Here is a 20,365-nt window from a genome sequence, read left to right as displayed (position 1 = left end):
GTTGGGCATGATTAGGACTCGGAAACTGAATAAATCGACGAGTCCAAGGAGGGACTCGACGAGTTAAGTCGTTTTGTCTCGATTCTTTACAAGGTAGAACTCGACGAGTCTGTGAAGGGACTCGACGAGTTGACTCAGTTTATCACAAGACTGGATAGCATAGAACTCGATGAGTTAGGAGATAACTCGACGAGTTGGGTTGACTGGGAGTTGACCTTGACTTTGACTTTGACCCAAGCGTTAACTTTGACTTTGACCCAAGCGTTAAATTTGACTAGGGGTAAAATGTTCATTTTACCCTAGGGAGAATTATCGGATTTTGATTAAGTGTTGTTATTAAATAGATAGTCGGGGAGTCGCCAGAGTAGCAGTCAGAGATTCTTCACTCGAGTTTTCAGCAGTCAGCCTTACGAGGTGAGCTTCCTTTAGTAGGAACGGGTCTACGGCACCAAGGTCGGCCCGCATATGTGATGTGATAGTAGATGAGTGTGGGCGGGGCCCGAATCTCATAGTATTATTTAAGTATAGTTATGTGACTGTTTGATAGGAGTAGATATACTTGTTGTCTGTATGATACTTGTATGTATGTTATACAGCGGAGTGTGGGCGGGGCCCGAATCTCCTAGACAGCGGAGTGTGGGCGGGGCCCGAATCTCCCAGACAACATAGTGTGGGCGAGGCTCAAATCTACATGAGAGTGGGCGGGGCCCGTATCTCTTAGTTGCATGTTATTTGTATGGTATGTGGTAGTTTGGGGAGACTCACTAAGCTTCGTGCTTACAGTTTTCAGTTTTGGTTTCAGGTAGTTCCACTAGCAAAGGGAAGGGCTCGGGATGATCGCATGGCACACACCACAGTTTTAGCCTGGGATGTTTAGACTATGATATTTTTATCATATGATTTTGATATAGTATTTGACATGATGTTTTGAGTTACATGATTCTTGATTTTCTTTATGACGAGGGATGATATATGGTTTTATTATAAGTTTTAAAACGAAATTTTTGGACTGTATTTTTGGGATGTTTCAAGTTGGTATCAGAGCCTTGGTTTGAGGGATTCGAGCATACTCTCGGGTGTGTATGAACTCAAACTAAGGAATTGGTAAGAAAAATTTTTAAAAAATCATTTTTACGAAAAGAATTTTTAAAAGAGAAAAGAACTTTGAAAAGAGAAAACGGGTGTGGTGCATGCAATCAGCCGAGCTCAAGTAAGTACTCCCAAATTACCCATACAAGTTATGTTATGATATGTTTATGAGAATTGCATGCTAGATTAGGACTAAGGATCTAGGAAGGATGCCTTATGTGCCTATTATATGTGTATCAGCTTCATGAGCATTGCATGCTAAATTAGGACTAAGGATCTAGGAAGGATGCCTTATGTGCCTGTTATATGTATCTCAGCTTTATGAACTGCATGCTAGTACAGATAAGTCAGGGATAGCCTGAGAGATATATGCTTGATTATGTTTACTCGATGCTCGAATGCTGCTTGCTTTGTGCTTTTAGAAGTTCTAGTTATCTTTTAATAACTAGTAAATGAATATGTTACGTTACATATTGCGAGGACTAAATAATTTCAGAAGGTTAGGTCTAGCTCTATTGCACAACTCTTGTTTGAGTCCAACCGTTATAGGATAGGATCTCTCATTCAAAGAATTATCTAGTCTTAGCGATATGTAATATTATTCACGAGCTAGTTAGGGGGAGAGAGCAGGAACTTCTTATACAGCTGATAGCGGAGAGTGGGTTGGCGATTTCCCTAGGGCAAGCCTAGGATGAGTTTAGTATGATATCATAAGTAGTAGTAGAAGAGACTTGGTGGAGTCGAGGCAGTTCTTGAGGAAAGTACGGATAGATGTGGAAGGTAGTATGAGCCCGTACTGCTGAAAGCAGAGGATCCGTACTCGAATCAAGGAAGGCTGAGATGAATCCAGAGAACTTGTAGTATGTTAGATCCCTCGAGATATGATGAGTATACTGATGTTTATTATGGTGTATTTTAAATATGGTGATGCTACGCACTAGGCCGATTGGAACTTCAGGCACTGGTGAGGGATCAGGCTCGGGTTCAGGAACTGAGCAGATGGATGAGCAGACGAGGGAGTTTATTTCGTCTGAGATCACGCGCAACATTTTAGAGCAGACTCCTGTGATCGTTGGTTCGGTCAAGGAGGGTATTTTGGAGCTTCTGGATGAGAACCTGAGCGCATTCCGCACTGAGGTGGCAGCCATGATGGGGTCGCGCACACTTACTTTCAGGGAGTTCAGGGTTTATGGAGCTCCCAATTACCATGGGGCTCAGGACCCCATTACGAGTACTAGATGGTTAGCGGATGTCGACAATGTATTCCGCACCAGCAGATGTCCCGAGGGGGACAAGGTTATACTTGTGTCCTGTCCTCTGAAGGACAGGGCACGTGACTGGTGGGAGGAGGTTGGGAGAGCCATTGGAGATAATGCAGTTTTGGATGCGATGGCATGGGGTGAATTTTTGACCAGGTTCAGGGCCGAGTTTGCACCTGTGATAGAGGTTCAACAGTTAGCGAGGGAGTTCCAGGATTTGGAGCAGACGATAGAGACCGTGGCGGAGATCACCGCCAAGTTTAGGGAGAGGGCCCTTCTCGTTCCGCAGTATGTAGCGGACGAGGAGATGAAGAAGGCCCGATATCATGAGATGTTGCGGAGTGATATCCGCCAGTTTGTGAGCCGCTCTAGTTGCAAGACGCTGGAGGAAATGATTGATAGGGCTCGTGAGAGAGAGATTGATTTGGAGATGGAGAGGAAGAGGAAGCCAGAGTCTGTGCCTGGCGTGGAGGGTTCAGGAAAAATCCCAAGGTAGATTCCCGAGTGAAGGGCCAACAGGGTCGAGGCTGCTGCGACAATTGTGGCAGGGGGAATGATGGGCCGTGTAGGGCTGGTAGTTCGGGCTGCTTCAAGTGCGGCCGAACTGGGCATGTCAGCAAGGATTGTACTGCTACCACCACCATCACATCATCTGATCTGATTTGCTTTCAATGCAATCATAGGGGCCACAAGAGGTCCCAGTGTCCGAGTTTGGCAGCAACAGGGAAGGTGGTGCCACCTGCCCTTGCTACATTGAGGATTACAGACGGCCGTCAGGGCCGGACAGAGACGCCAGTGGCGAAGAGCAGAGCCTTCTAGTTGACAGCAGAGGATGTATCTTCTCCTTATCTCTTTATTTATCTTGATTATTGATTATTTTTATGTGTTTATTATAGGATCGTTCTTAGTAAACGATATACCAGCTTTGGTACTGTTTGATTCGGGTGCAACCCGATCTTTTGTGTCGCTCGCGCTCAGCAAGCGATTCGTAGTGGCTCCGGGGGAGCTGAATTGCCCACTTTATGTGGAGATAGCAGATGACATGATTGTTAGGGTTGTGAGGGTTCACAGAGGTTGTACACTACAATTATTTGATGAGCAGTTTTCAGTGGACCTGGTCCCTATTCCTCTGTGAGGGAATAAGGTTATAGTGGGTATGGATTGGTTGAGCCCTAATGGGGTAGTGATCGACTGCAAGCAGCAACTAGTGAGGATTCGGACTCCTAGTGGGGGAGGGTTAGTGATACGGGGTGAGAGGCCGCAGGGTGGATTGAATCTATGCTCAGGAGCGAGGGGCGAGCCGCTACCTTCAGTAGGGTTGCGCGGGCTATGTCGCCTATGTTATGGATACCCGAGATAAGGGTAAGGCGACAGTGGATGATGTACCAGTAGTGCGAGTGTACCCGGATGTATTCCTGGAGGATTTACCTGGAATACCTCCGAAGAGACAGGTTAAGTTCAGGATTGACCTGGTCCCTAGTGTGGCTCCGATAGCCAAGGCACCATATCGGTTGGCTCCTCCCGAGATGCACGAGTTATCTACGCAGCTTCTAGACAAGGGATTTATCAGACCGAGTAGTTCGCCATGGGGAGCCCCGATCCTATTTGTGAGGAAGAAGGATGGGTCGCATCAGATGTGCATAGACTACCGGGAGCTGAATAAGGTAACGATGAAGAAATGTTATCCCCTCTCGAGGATTGATGATTTTTTTGACCAGCTACAGGGTGCATCTTGGTTCTCCAAGATTGATCTACGGTCGGGTTATCACCAGATGCGATTCAGGGACGAGGATGTCCAGAAGATAGCTTTTAGGACTCGCTATGGTCATTATGAGTTTGTGGTGATGCCGTTTGGGCTCACCAATGCTCCAGCCGCGTTCATGGATCTCATGAACAGGGTGTGCAGATCGATGCTGGTTCAGTTTGTGATAGTTTTCATTGATGATATATTGGTCTATTCCAAGACTTAGGAGCAGCATGAGGAGCACCTGAGGGAGGTGCTGGAGACATTGAGGAGGGAGAGACTTTTTGCAAAGTTCTCCAAATGTGAGTTCTGGTTGCGCGAGGTGCAGTTTTTGGGGCATCTTGTCAACCAGAAGGGCATTATGGTCGATCTGACCAAGATAGAGGCCATGATGCAGTGGGAGGTTCTGAGGTCTCCAACTGAGATTCAGAGTTTTCTTGGTTTAGCGGGTTATTACAGAAGATTCATCCAGTATTTCTCCAAGATTGCTGCTCCTTTGACTCGACTGACTAAGAAGTCGGTGACATTCCGTTGGAGGCCTGAGCAGCAGGTAACCTTCGAGTCTCTTAGACAGTGGTTATGCGAGGCCCCGATTTTGACTCTGCCCGCGGGAGTTGATGACTTTGTGGTTTATTGTGATGCGTCGATTACGGGCATAGGTGCAGTTCTAATGCAGAGGGGTCATGTGATAGATTACGCGTCGAGGCAGCTGAAGCCTCACGAGGCTAACTATCCGACGCATGATTTAGAGCTGGGGGTTGTACTGTTCGCCTTCAATATTTGGCGGCATTACCTCTACGGGGTCTGTTGTACCATTTACACAGACCACAAGAGTTTGAGGTACCTCATGGATCAGCCGAATCTGAACATGAGGCAGCGTCGGTGGTTAGATTTGGTAAAGGATTATGATTGTGAGATCCTTTACCACTCGGGTAAGGCCAATGTGGTGGCTGATGCCCTGAGTCGCAAGCTGGTGGTGGATCCGATTAGAGAAATATGTTTGAGGATGACAGTGATCACTCCACTTCTGGAGCAGATTAGCGAGGCGCAGGTTGAGGGCCTGAAAGAAGAGCGCCAGAAGTGCGAGAGGATTGTAGGCCGGTTGGCCTCGTTTGATTATGATAGCCGAGGGTTGTTTACCCTGCATGGGAGGGTTTGGGTTCCGTACTAGGGCGGAGTACGACATGTTCTGATGGATGAAGCCCATAAGTCGAGGTTCTCCATCCATCGTGGGGCGAAGAAGATGTATCGGGATCTTCGCCCTGATTACTGGTCGCCTTGCATGAAGCGGGACATACCGTGGTATGTGGAGAGGTGCTTGACCTGCAGGAAGGTCAAGGCTGAGCACCAGAGACCACACGGCAAGATGCAACCGCTATACATTCCCATGTGGAAATGGGAGGATATCACCATGGATTTCATTACCAAGCTTCCCAGGACCGCACATGGAGTAGATTCGATATGGGTCATCGTGGATTGGTTGACCAAGAGCGCTCATTTTATCCCGATCCAGGAGAGCATATCGACCGATAATTTGCCCAAGATATACGTGCGTGAGATAGCAGCACAACATGGAGTGCCTGTCTCGGTGGTGTCAGACCGAGATGTCCGTTTGACTTCCAGATTTTGGAAGCGGTTCCACGAGGAGATGGATACTCGTCTCCACTTCAGCACCACTTTCGACCCTCAGACAGACGGACAGAGCGAGAGGACGATACAGACTCTCGAGGACATGCTACGCGCATGTGTTTGGGATTTTGGTGGCATTTGGGATACGTATATTCCGTTAGCAAATTTTTTGTATAAAAATAGTTACCGCAAGGGCTCGGAGTGGACTTGGGAACTCGAAGAGGAGATGAGGAAGCACTACCCAGAGTTGTTTTCAGATGCAATAGATTTTGAGGACGAATTCTAAGTCAAGTGGGGGAGAATTGTAACACCCAGATCCCTGGTATGCATTAAATATTTATTTATTCATTTTATGACAAGGACTCGACGAGTTTGTGGCCCTAACTCGTAGAGTAGAAGACAGATTATGCGCGGGTTTTAAGTGAACTACACGGCGATTCGGGAGTCTCGACTCGACGAGTAGGACGGCCGGGATGAAACCCTAAACCTTAGGGCTTGCACCCTATTTAAGCATCATATCTGGCATCCACCCCAACCTCTATCACCTCCAAACCCTAATCTCGAAACCCTAATCAACCTTGAGTGATCTTGATCTATTTTCTTGCCATTTTTGTGATTTAAAGCTAGAAGAAGGAAGCAAGGACTTGGAGTTGCAGGAGGAAGGCTGAAGATCCAGAGCTTAGGGTTCATTTCTTTCTTGATAGAGGTATAAAGTTTATACCTTGGCTTCTATTCACTTAGATCCTCATTTGAGCTTCCATATTGTCACTTTTGGGCCATTTCCAAGGTCATTTCCGAGATTTGAACTCTTGGTGATGTAAGGACCTCAGATCTGGGCACTCTTGAGCTTTAAAAGCTCAAAGTTACCACCTTTATTCAGCCATGGCCCTATTCCGTGACTTAGACCTCCATTTGTAGCTTGTGGTGTGTGTTTTAGCTTCATAACACCATGCATGCACGTAAAGTTGGCAACTTTACGTGTAATGCTAGTCTAAGGAGTCCAGATCTGTGAGTTGGAGGCATTGGAATTGATTAGAATCGACTGTATGGATTTGACATTGGGGGCCTCGATGAGTTGTTCATGCGACTCGGCGAGTCGGGTCGTGGTCCCCTAACCTTTTCTGATTTTGAGTGAACCGTTGAGTCTAGGAGATGACTCAGCGAGTTGGGCATGATTAGGAATCGGAAACTGAAGAACTCGACAAGTCCAAGGAGGGACTCGACGAGTTAAGTCATTTTGTCCCGATTCTTTACAAGGTAGAACTCGGTGAGTCTATGAAGGGACTCGACGAGTTGACTCAGTTTATTACAAGACTGGATAACATAGACCTCAACGAGTTAGGAGATAACTCGACGAGTTGGGTTGACTGGGAGTTGACCTTGACTTTGACTTTGACCCAAGCGTTGACTTTAACTAGGGGTAAAATGTTCATTTTACCCTAGGAAGAATTATCGGATTTTGATTAAGTGTTATTATGAAATTGATAGCTGGGGAGTCGCCGGAGCAGCAGTCAGAGATTCTTCACTCGAGTTTTCAGCAGTCATCCTTACGAGGTGAGTTTCCTTCAGTAGGAACGAGTCTACGGCACCAAGGCCGACTCGTATGTATGATATGATAGTAGCTGAGTGTGGGCGGGGCCCGAATCTCGTAGTATTATTTGAGTATAGTTATGTGACTATTTGATAGGAGTAGATATACTTGTTGTCTGTGTGATACTTGTATGTATGTTATACAGCGGAGTGTAGGCGGGGCCCGAATCTCCTAGACAGCGGAGTGTGGGCGGGGCATGGATCTCCTAGACAACGGAGTGTGGGCGGGGCCCGAATCTCCTAGACAGCGGAGTGTGGTCGGGGCCCGAATCTCCTAGACAACAGAGTGTGGGTGGGGCCCGAATCTCATAGACAGCAGAGTATGGGCGGGGCCCGAATCTCCATGAGAGTGGGCAGGGCCCATATCTCTTAGTTGCATGTTATGTGTATGGTATGTGGTAGTTTGGGGAGACTCACTAAGCTTCGTGCTTACAGTTTTCAGTTTTGGTTTCAGGTACTTCCACTAGCAAGGGGAAGGGCTCGGGATGATCGCATGGCACACACCACAGTTTTAGCCTGGGATGTTTAGACTTTGATATTTTTCTCATATGATTTTCATACAGTATTTGACATGATGTTTTGAGTTACATGATTCTTGATTTTCTTTATGATGAGGGATGATTTATGGTTTTATTATCAGTTTTAAAATGAAAATTTTGGATTGTATTTTTCGTATGTTTCAGTACCGCTCCCACTCCCACCATTCCAACATCAGATCTGATTTGCTTCCATTGCAATCAGAAAGGCCACAGGAAGGCCCACTGTTCGAGCTTAGCATCAGGAGCGCCAGTGGTGGCACCGGCTCCAACGACACTGCGGATCACAGACGGCCGACAGGGCAAGACGGACGCTCCAGTGGTGAGGAGCCGATCCTTCCAGTTGACCGTCGAGGAGGCGCGTGCCACACCAGATGTGGTGACGGGTATGTTTTCTTCTCTCTAACTTTTATTATATGTCAATTTTGATATTTATATTCTATGTGTTTTGTTTAGGATCGTTCCATGTGAACGGCATCCCAATACTTATATTATTTGACTCGGGGCTACCCGATCATTCGTATCTCTTGCACTCAGCAAGAGGTTTGTTGAGATTTCAGGCACGTTACATTCTCCTTTAAAGATCGAGATTGCGGACGACCGATTCTTCCGGGCATCAGAGGTTTATAGAGATTGTGTCCTGAGGATGTATGACGAGCGTTACCTCGTGGATTTGGTTCCCATTCCTTTGCGTGGGAACAAGGTCATCATAGGAATGGATTGGTTGAGCCCTAATGGGGCGATGATCGACTGTGAGCAGCAGTTGGTTCGGGTCAGGACCCCAAGTGGGGGAGTGCTGGTGATTCAAGGTGAGAAATCGCAGCATGGACTGTTCATGTGTTCAGCAGTGAGAGCCACAAGCTACCTTCATCAGGGATGTACAGGTTTCGTCGCCTACGTTATGGATACCCGAGAGGAGGCTAAGGCGACCATGAGCGATGTGCCAGTTGTGCGGGAGTATCCAGATGTGTTCCCAGATGATTTTCCTGGCATTCCTCCAGAGAGACAGGTGGAGTTCAGGATTGACCTAGTTCCGGGTGCGGCTCCAATAGCCAAGGCGTCGTATCGGTTGGCTCCTCCCGTGATGTAGGAGTTGTCTACACAGCTGCAGGAGCTGGTAGACAAGGTATTTATTAGGCCGAATAGTTCACCTTGGGGAGCCCTGATTCTGTTCGTGAAAAAGAAGGACGGGTCTCACCTGATGTGTATAGACTACTGGGAGTTGAATAAGGTAACGGTGAAGAACCGTTACCCACTTCCAAGGATTGACGATCTCTTCGACCAGCTTTAGGGGGTATCTTAGTTTTCCAAGATCGATTTGAGTTTAGGCTATCACTAGATGAGAGTCAGAGATGAGGATGTATAGAATACTGCTTTCCGGAATCGCTATGTCCACTATGAGTTCGTGATGATGCCATTTGGAATCACCAATGCTCCTGCCGTGTTCATGGATCTCATGAACCATGTGTGCAGACCGATGCTGGATTGGTCTGTGATAGTATTTATTGATGATATCTTGGTTTATTCCAAGACGCAGGAGCAACATGAGGAGCACTTGAGAGAGGTGCTGGAGACACTGAGGAGGGAGAGACTTTTCACAATGTTCTCTAAGTGCGAGTATTGGTTGCGTGAGGTGCAGTTTCTGGGGCACCTCATCAACCAGAACGGTATACAGGTCGATCAGGCTAAGGTGGAGGCTGTGATGAGATGGGAGGTTCAGAGGTCTCCATCCGAGATTCAGAGCTTCCTCGGTTTAGTAGGCTATTATCGGAGATTCATTCAGGATTTCTCCAAGATAGTGGTACCCCTGACCCGGATGCCGTCTTTCGCTGGGGGCCTGAGCAGCAGGCAACGTTCGAGACTTTGAGGCAGAGGTTGTGCGAGGCGCCGATCTTAGCCCTTCCAGAGGGTGTTGAGGATTTCGTAGTACATTGGGACGTGTCTATCTCGAGTTTGGGCGCAGTGTTGATGCAGAGAGGCACGTCATCGCTGACGCCTGAAGGCAGTTGAAGCCTCACGAGGCGAACTACCTGACACACGACCTGGGGTTGGGGCGGTTGTTTTTGCCCTCAAGATTTGGCGACACTACCTCTATGGGGTCCTTTGTACCATTTACACGGATCACAAGAGTTTGAGGTACTTGATGGACCAGCCAAATCTGAATATGAGACATCGACGGTGGTTGGACGTGGTGAAGGATTACGATTGCGAGATCCTCCACCACCCGCGGAAGGCCAATGTTGTGGCCGATGCACTTAGCCGCAAGGCATTCGCGACCCCGATCAGAGAGATCTGCCTAAGGATGACAGTACTGACCCCGATTTTGGAGCGGATTCGGGAGGCTAAGCAGGAGGCTATGAAGGAGGAACACCGGAAGAGTGAGCGTATCGTGGGTCATATTTCCTCCTTCAACTATGATAGTCGCGGGCTATTGACACTCCATCTTAGGGTGTGGGTTCCGTACACGGGCGGTGTGTGCCAAATCCTGATGGAGGAGGCGCATAAATCCAGATTTTCCATCCATCCCGGGGAGACAAATATGTATAGAGATCTCTGTCCTGATTACTAGTGGCCTTGCATGAAGCGGGATGTAGCCTGGTACGTCGAGAGGTGCTTGACCCGCAGGAAGGTCAAGGCTGAACACCAGAGACCTCATGGCAAGACACAACCGTTGGATATCCCTGTATGGAAATGGGAGGATATTACCATAGACTTCATTACGAAGTTGCCTCTGACGGCGCGCGGAGTCGACGCGATATGGGTCATCGTGGATCAATTGACCAAGAGCGCCCATTTCATACCGATTCAGGAGAGTATCTCGGCCGAGAAGCTGGCAGAAATCTACATCAGAGAGGTAGTAGCTCGACATGGGGTGCCAGTTTCTTTGATTTCTGACAGGGATGTGCGGTTCACTTCCAGATTCTGGAAGAAATTTCATGACGAGTTAGGTACTCGTCTGCACGTCAGCACGACTTTCCACCCGCAGACGGATGGTCAAAGTGAGTGGACCATCCAGACCTTGGAGGATATGATGTGGACCTGTGTTCTAGACTTCGATGGTAGATGGGATACCTACCTTCCCTTGGCAGAGTTTTCCTATAATAATAGCTACCACGCTAGTATTGACCGTCCTCCCTTCGAGATGCTTTACGGGAGGAAATGCAAGACCCCAATATGTTGGGGTGAGGTTGGCCAAAGAGTAATGGGGAGTACTGAGGTGGTACTCAAGACGATGGAGAAGATCCAGCATGTCCGAAGTATACTCCAGATGGCCCAGAGTCGGCAGAAGAGCTACGCCGACAGACGCCGATCAGACTTGGAGTTTCATGTCGGGATATGGTCCTTTTGAAGGCGTCACCTTGGAAAGGTGTCATCCATTTCATAAAACGGGGCAAGCTGGGCCCTAGGTATATCAGACCTTTCATGGTGGTAGCCCGGGTGGGAAAGGTAGCATATCGGTTGGACCTTCCGGAGGAGCTTAGACAAATCGATAACACTTTTCATCATCTCGATGATGCGGAAGTGCATAGCCAATGATTCTGCAGTGGTTCCTTTTGGAGGATATACAAGTGGATGACCGCCTGAACTACATCGAGAGGCATATAGCCATTCTCGATCGAAAGACGAAGGCTATGAGAAATAATGAAGTAGAACTGGTGAAGGTGCAGTTGCGACATCGTAAGGGCTCGGAATGGACGTGGGAGCCAGAGGACGAGATGAGGAAGCATTACCCCCGAGTTATTCCCAACAGCAGCAGCAGACTTCGAGGACGAAGTCTAATTCAAGCGGGGGAGATTTGTAACATCCGGGTCATCAGCTATTTCCCTTGATTTATTTAAGTATTTAATTATGGAAACTTGTGAAAGGTAGTACGCTGGGTGTACATGATGGAGGCGCGAAGCGTGGGGGGGGGGAGCCCTATGCGTACGCTGGGTGTAGGGTGGCCAGATGCAAACCCTAAATTTTAGGGTTTGCACCCTATTTAAACAACTTATAACCTCTAAAACCCTTATCCTATCAGCCTCCCTTGTCCTCTCAGTGCGCAACTCGAACTCTAACTCTCTTATTTGTATTTTGGAGCTTACCTTGAGTTTTTGGTGGTTTTGAAGAAGAAGGAGTCTGAAGAAGGAGCAAGAGCTTGGAAAGGGCTTGTAGATCCAGGAGTTTGGCATCATTTCTGACTCATTTGAGGTATCAAGCTTCAAACTTGACCATTGCATGCTTAGTTGTAGCTTTGGGGTGTTTTATGTGATATTTTGACTCCATAGTTGAGGTTTCTTGTGTCCTGGTAGTTTCAGCCCATATGAGTTGTCCTTTTGAGCTCTTGGAGGCATTTAGAGTCATAAAAATCGGGTCTTGATGGTTAAGCCACAACCATGCAAGTGTTAGAAGGTCACAAAGAGTGTTTAAGGACTTAAATCATGTCTTAACCCCCATCCATGCATGCAAAGACATAAAGTTTGTAACTTTATAGCTTAGGACGTCTTAAAGGACCTGGATCTATGTTTTGGACGTAATGACTTAATGGATTAAGTCACAAAAGGAGTTCTAAGGAAACTGACCAGTACGCTGCGCGTACTGGGTGAATTTCCCGCTTCTGGTCAAGGCCAGCGTATGCCGGGCGTACGTGCCAGGTACGCCGCGCGTACGCATATAGAGTGGTTAACATGGACTTTTGGGCCTTATAAGATTGGGCTTGGATTTGTTGGGCCTCATGGCCTACTGTGGAGTAAGGCCTCTGGGCCTAGGACTGAGATTTATGGTATTGGGCCTTCTTGGGCCTTACTGGGCTTTAAAGCTTAAAGTAATGACTTGGGCCTTAATTTAGTTAGGAGTTGGGCCTTGGGAGAAAGAGGCCTAATAGGCCAAGGATTGGGAAACCTTGCCTTGGGAAATGAATTAGAAGTTTGGGCTTTAAGGGAGTTCTATTTGGACCCAATGACTGATTAGGGAATTTATTATGCTTTAGGGAGAGTAGTTACGAGCCAGCCGAGGAGTACGATTTCGGCATACACAGTGAGGTGAGTCTCCCTTCGTAGAAACCGTGGGTCAAAGGCACCAATGCCGGCCCACTAGTATTGATATGACTTAGTAATTGTCTTTGTGATAATTATTAAGGTGGTATGTATTGTTTGATGCTTATGTGTGATATACATGATTTATGTGGTAGTGGTAAGGGGTGAAATAGACCCCATAATTCGTTGGAATAAAACTGATGGGTAGGTCGGGCACCCAGGTATGCCTGACAGGGGTAGGCCGGACACCCCGGTATGTCTGACATGGGTAGGTTGAGCACCCAGGTATGCTCAGCAGGGTTGGTCGGGCACCTAGATATGCCTGACAGTATGTTTATGATTTGTATGTGGTATGGTGGGGGAAACTCACTAAGCTTCTTGGTTACGGTTTTCATTTTTGGTTTCAGATACCTCTAGCTCGAAGGGGAAAGGGCCGGCTTGATCGTATCGCATCACACCATGATTTCCCGTATTAGTGATTTTGGGATTTTGACTCTGATGATGATTTTATATGTATCATGGATTGCACAACTAAACTATTTTATGTTTTCATGGTTTTGGGAAGAATGAAATGGTTTGTTTTTTGATTGTTAAACTTAAAAATTCAATTTTCGTGCTGTATTTTTAAGGGTGTTACACGTATCATCAACGAGTTATCTCGAATCCAAAAATCTTTCCAAAATTGGGTCAAGGAACAATTACCAACCTTTTTTCTCAAAGACTTTACAGAGCAAAATGTCTTTTCCATGCAATTGATTTATAGAGTCAACTATTTTGCACTAATCTCACCCCCTTTTCGAATTAGTCCCAACACTATCCAACCGAAATGCACCTCCATCACCATGAACAAAACGAATAACATTTACCCACAAAGAACTATATTCATTAACAACCTACCATCTTTTTTAAGCGTAAAGGTCAAGATTAAAACCAAACATAATTTTAATCCAATTCCACCGTTATCTTTATCAGCCAACATTGTCCTCCGCTTGATCGATAGGATTTTATACCGACCATCTTTTGCTCCCTATGAGAACGGAGACCTCATACTCTTCAATTGGGACAAGACTTTACGAGACATTTTGAAAATAAACATAAAAATACCTAAACTACCCAAACACAACTTTTTAACTAGTCCTATCAACTCCAATATAGATCATTTTAACTTTCCATTTAAAAAGTTTATTCATGAATTTTTCCAACAATCACCTTTATGCCTATATTAAGATATACAATTCAAGATCTCTACCAAATAATGAAACATCTCTGTGTCATTGTAGACTTGACCAATGAACTATCTTCTGTTTATATATATATATATATATATATATATATATATATATATATATATATATATATCAAATTAAATGATCATTTTTATACACCATTAAAGCATTTGTATAGAATCCTCAAAAAAATATCTATAAGAAACTATATTCACAACAATGGATAAATTGCCTTTTGAATCTTGATGAGAAAATGTAGAAGGATATTTAATTTCTCTTGATTCTTTTATATGTTTGTAAATCAGGTTTTCATATACCAAATATTTATTTCTAAGATGGAATTGCTTTTATATGTTATAAAAAAGTTTTTTTTTTTATACTTTGATATTTGCACATATGTTACATTTAATACAGTGACGGATCCAGAACAAAATGTCAGGGTAACACATTGGATTTTAGAGGTAGCGCACCGAAAAATTAAAACTATGCAAAAAAAAAAAATCTCAAAAAATTTGTACTTTGCTAAAATTTTTTATAAAAAAAAACTTATTAAATGGTTCTTCACAATTGAATTCAAATACTTCGAATAAAAATGTTGAATCATGATTTGGATATTTTAGCATGTGAACCTTTTCATCTCAGAAGATATTACTAATAGAAAATAAAATAAATTAGATTAAACATTTTCTTTCACAAAAAATCTTGGAAGCAAATGTTGGGCTGTGTAAAAGCCACATCCCATGTTTTAAATCACTCCATGAAGAGACAAAAAGGTGGCCACAACTGTCAAAAAATAATTAAAAGCCACGATGGCTGATAGAGATACAGATTTCTCAAAACCCTTGATAACTTCTTCCCTATATGCCCCTTCACATATACAACTTCCCATGTACAAAATACCCAAAATACCCTTCTCCTTAACTACAAGATATCCAAGACCAAATTGACTGTTTCCAACACCAAAAGAACAATATATATACCTTAAGACATTGGCCCAATGGGCCAAACTGACTTAATCCAATTTGAATATGCACAGAATCAGACATTAGATAAGCCAAAAAATGAGAGGCTGTCACACAAATGTGTTGATCAATTGGCCAAATAGTACACTAGGATAAAGACACATACATCCTCAATGCATCATTTGTTTGTACTGTACAACTCATTTTAACAAAAACTTGCTTCAAGTATGTGCCATTAATTTGGCTTCTGTTAACACTTGAATAAATACCTAGAAAAAGTGAAACTAAAAACAAGAAGTGAAACTACAACTAAATGGCTTTTTGATATGCTTCTTACTGTGTCTAGTAAGAGGTTCGATTCAAACTGTTTAATACAATAATTAAAAGTTTTTGATTTGGTCATATAGCCTTTAATATGCCTCTTGCCAGGTCTGGTAAGAAGCTAGGTAGTAGATGACTACTCAGTCAATACCATTTGATACCACAATTAAAAGCCTCTAATTTGGTCATATAGCCTCTAATATGCTTCTTACCAGGTCTGGTAAAAAAAGTTGGGTAGTAAGGGGCTCGATCTGACTCAGTCAGATTCAGACCGTTTGATACCACAATTAGAAGCCTCTAATTTGGTCATATAGCATCTTACCGGGTGTAGTAAGCTGGTCTAGTAAGTCGCTAGGTAGTAAGAGGTTGGATGCAGGGATCTGACTCAGTCTAATTCATTCGATACTATAATTAGATCGTTTGATACTATAATTAAAAACCTCTGATTTAGTCATATAGCCCTCGGATATGCCTCTTACCAAGGTCAGGTAAGAAGTTGGATGTGACTCATTCAGATACAACTCAATCAACAACTATCAAACAGCTTCCAACCCTTTCATTTTTCATCATTTGAAAATTTAAAGCCAAAGATAAATGATAAATCTCAATAACTTATGATACAAGAAACACACAAATATGCCTTCATTACCAATTTCCCATCAACTCGATGCTCTCAAAATTCAAAACATGTTGCATAAAAGCAATCCAACCATCTTCATAAACTAACAAGAATCAAATGAAAATACAATATTCTATGAAAGAGTTCCAATAACTCCATTAGAGTTTGTAAAATAAACTAGTGAGGTGCATGTTACAATAACTCCATTAGAGTTTATTATGTGACAAACAAAAATCAAAACTAACATTCAAGTGACTCATCATCACTCATCTTAAAACTCACAAAACCGATGCTTGTTTCTTCACTTTCTTCCCTTTTTCCTTCCCCATAATCATCCTTGACAAAACATCCGCCTGTTGTGTGTTCCCTTGTTCTTTCAAAACCCTAATCAACTCCTCACCATTACTTTTATCAGTCACTCCTCCTTTCTCTTTAATTTTACACAAAATCGAATAAGCATTAAGTGTCTTTCCAGCTTTCAAAAGAGCATCCAAAACCTTATCATAACTCGAAAACTCAACCCCATAATCTCTCTCCAAAACAAAATCCAACAATTTCACAGCAGCAATTGTCTTTCCTTTCTCACAAACAACCGAAATCAACCCATCAAAATCAGGCCCAAATCCAACATTCATTAACAACTCAATTCTCCCCAAAGCTTCTTCCACATGACCTCTCAACAAAAGTGCTTCCAAGATTCTTGAAACCAAATCTTTATGATCTTTCATACCCTTTTCAATCATCATTTTCATTACCCTACTTGCAGTTTGTACTCTTCCATCTTCAAACAAACTTTCCATTACTGATTTGAAGATTAAAGAATCCGGGTCATGCCCGTTTTCAATCATGGATTCAAGAACCGTTTTCGCATCAGAAGGTTCTTGTTTCTTCAAGTAGCTTTCAATCAACATCTTGTAAGAAGTTTTATCAGATGAAACGTTTCTTCTCATCATGATCTTTAAAAGTTCAAAAGCTGAATCGGGTGTTCCTTCTTTTGAGTGACCTTGTATTAAACTGTTGAATGAAACCGAATCTAAAACACCCATTTTCATCAACTGGCGAAATAAAGTTTCGGCTTTTGATGTCATGTTATTGTTGCAAAGATAGTCAATCATTGGGTTGAATAAGTTTGACTCGAGTTCTAAAGTACCCTTTGTGTTCAACACGATTTCTTGTTCTATAAGTTGATCTAACAACTTCACAGCTTCATCATACACCCCGGAGTTTAAAAGATTTACAATTAGAACCCCGTAATGTTGAGCTTCGGGTGTGATGTTTAAACGAATCATGGATTTAAGAGCATCTGTAGCTAAATCAAGATTACCTGATTTACATTGACCTGAGATTAATTGTACAAAAATGGAGTTATCATGTGGGAGAAGATGTCGATGTGTCATTTCTTTCATGATTGTATGTGCTTCTGACATTTTTTCTGCTTCACAAAGACCAGGTAATAGAGTGGAATATGTGAAAGAATTCGGTTTAATTCCAAAAGATTTCATTTCTTCATATAACTTCAATGCATCATCTATTTTATTAGCTGTAACATACCCTTTGATCATGGTGGTGTAGCTGATTACAGTTGGTTCGATGTTTCTTGCTTTCATTTCCATGAAGAATTTTTCGGATTCTTCGATCTTTTTGACACGATTAAACCCGTTGATCATTGTGTTGTAAGTGACAACATCTGGGGAAATTTCACGGGTTTTCATGTCTTCAAAGAATCTGTTTGCAGTTTCAACTCTTGAAGAAAGGAAAAACCCCCAAATCATGAGATTATAAGTGTGTCTTGAAGGGATTATGCTTTCTGCTAACATTTTATTGAAGTACCTTTTCGCCATCATATATCTTCCTCTTCTCATTATCACCTTGAATAAAGTGTCGTATGATTTTATAGTTCTTGGTACGCCTAATTCCTCCATGCTCCTGAAAATCTTCACGCTTTCTTGAACAATTCCGGCTTTTCCATAGCTATCGATCAAAACAATGAACAAATCTTCATCCCATTTGAGACCCTTTTTAGGCATATCGAGCAAAATTAACCTCGCATGATTAAGCTTTGAAGCTTTACCCAAAATTTCTATGATCTTGTAATGTGTTTCTCGGTCATGTTTGAACAAACCCGAGCGCTCAACCCACCGGAAAAACTGTAAAGCATGGTCGGGATTTCGAGCACTATGCAATACATTGTAAACGAGATTGTGATCAAACACAGGGACTAATGTTCGAATCGAGTTCTGTAAACGAGTCGTCCATGCCCTATTTGCCATCATTCTGCAAATTATATCTTCAATTTTTTCTGGGTTTCGATGCTTACCTCGTGGGATTCCGGGTTCGCGATTCTGGATCGTCCCTGGTTGTGCTTCTTCACGGGTTGAGACCGGTTTCTCAGGATGTGATTCGGCGGAGAAATCTGGGGTTTCCGTTTTGGGGGTTTCTTCATTTGTGGGTGTGTCTGGTGAAGATGATGAGCAGAAAAAGCAGAGACCCAGATGCTGTGAATTGGAGATTCTTGCAAGATTGGAGAAGAAGCTGTGTTTCAATACATGGGGTTTTGATGCAGCGATTAAAGACATCATTTTGATGTTTTGGAAGATCAGAATGGAAGAGTGACAATGTTACAGTGTAGGAGAAGAGAGACGTGCGTGGTTGCTGAGGGCTAGGGTTTAGAACTGGGTTCAGGGGTCGACCAAATTCTAAAAAAAAAAAAAAAAAAAAAAAAAGAGAGAGAAAAAACCATATTCTCTATTAGTTGTTTATAGCAAAATATAAAGAGAAAATTAACCACATTGAAATGTTTTCTATATCATGATCTTTTAAAACATAAATACATAATATATGTCTTTCTTTCATTTTTTTTAATATGATTCCTAAAAATAAATAAATAAATGAATAAATAACCGTCGTATGTTGGACCCGTTTCATGGTCATAAGCTTACAATATTTTAGACATGTCAGGTTTTGAATGTTTGACATCTTCTATAAATATTGCACCTCAACAATTACACTTTCATTTTTTATAATATGTTTTGTAAAATATGATCTTTAGCAAAATGATTTTTACAACTCTGATAATCTTATCATTAACATATCATTGATATATATTTGAATATACATTTAAGACTTCTCAACTCTATTCTTTAAGTTAGTGTATCAACCTTTTGTTTCTAAGCAAAAAAAATAAATAAAGGGATAATGACTTAGAGAGGGTAAATAACTATACTTTTTATTATATATTTGGTCATTTAACTTTTTATTGTGCACTATTAACCATTAAACTTGTTTTTTTTGTTTAAAATATACCATTATGACCGGTAATAGAGGTTTTTTCCGGTTTTCGTCGTCTTTTCCGGCCAAGTATGATTTTTCCGGTTATCTTCTCCGGCCAAAATAAATTTCCTACGAGATGAGTTGACATATTTTTTAGATTTCTTGTTTCTCGCTTTCTTTTTCTTTCTTATCTTTTGTCTATTCTCTGTAACAAAACCCATAAATCAAGGTTTAGATACATAATCACAGATCTAGAAATCGAATCTGAAAAATAGTGTTCTTGAACAAAAAAACCTTTGAACTTCAAATCTGAAAATGGTGTTCTTGAGTAGTTCTGAAAACTATTTTTCAGAACTCGTCTTCATCCGTCCAAATGATTACATAAACGATTTTAGGAACATTTTTCCAGATCTAAAACGATTTCAGTGTTCATCTTCATCTTGCTCGTTTGTTTTTGAAAACGATTTTAATGTTCGTATTCTTGATTTGTGTTCAGTTTTTAGGTTCATGTTCAAGAACACACATACATTGCAATCGTCTTCATCAGAAATCAAAGCAAATTTTGACATCTTGTTTGTGTTTTTTAGGAACGAACCCGGAAATCAGAGTTTCATAAACAAAAACCCTTGAACATATACAAAGATCGAGCGTTTCTTCTGTTCTTGAAACCCAGAAACGAAACCATTGAAATCGAATGGTTTGAGTTTTCTTTTTTCAGTTCTTGAGTCTTGAAAACACATATGAAATTATCTTCCAATTTTCGAAATCTAGAATCATTTTAAGATCTGCTCAAGAACACCATTTTCCAGATGTAAAGTTCAAAGGTTTTTTTGAGTTATAAAATTGTTTCAAATAATCAAGGGTTTCATGTTCGAAATCTAAAATGAAGCTTCAAAATGTAAAAGTAAGCTTGAAATATGATGCTCAAAATGTTTATATGTTTATGTTTGAGATCTTAGAGGCCAAAGAAGTCTAGAAAAAAATTTTCCTTCAAAAACTTCATTCGTCCAAAAAAATCATGTTTGGCCGGAGAAGATGACCGGAAAATTCATAGCCTGCCGGAAACCAGAAAAACCTTTTATTACCGGTCATAATGGTATATTTT

General features: G+C 42.6%; 1 protein-coding gene across 1 annotated transcript; it reads right to left on the bottom strand.

Moving 5' to 3' along the window:
- Positions 1-15,989: 15,989 nt before the first annotated feature.
- On the bottom strand, positions 15,990-18,693 carry LOC145119662 (Tetratricopeptide repeat (TPR)-like superfamily protein). Its single transcript, XM_079055367.1, has one exon. The coding sequence runs from the start codon at positions 18,567-18,569 to the stop codon at positions 16,269-16,271; it is 2,301 nt and encodes a 766-aa protein (XP_078911493.1). The 5' UTR covers positions 18,570-18,693; the 3' UTR covers positions 15,990-16,268.
- Positions 18,694-20,365: the final 1,672 nt, after the last annotated feature.

This window comes from Lactuca virosa, chromosome 6 (assembly GCF_052849685.1).
Source record: "Lactuca virosa cultivar CGN04683 chromosome 6, Lactuca_virosa_CGN04683_v6, whole genome shotgun sequence".
NCBI classification, from domain to species: Eukaryota; Viridiplantae; Streptophyta; class Magnoliopsida; order Asterales; family Asteraceae; genus Lactuca; species Lactuca virosa.
Note: the sequence above shows the minus strand (reverse complement) of the source record. Positions and strands in the feature narration are given on the sequence as shown.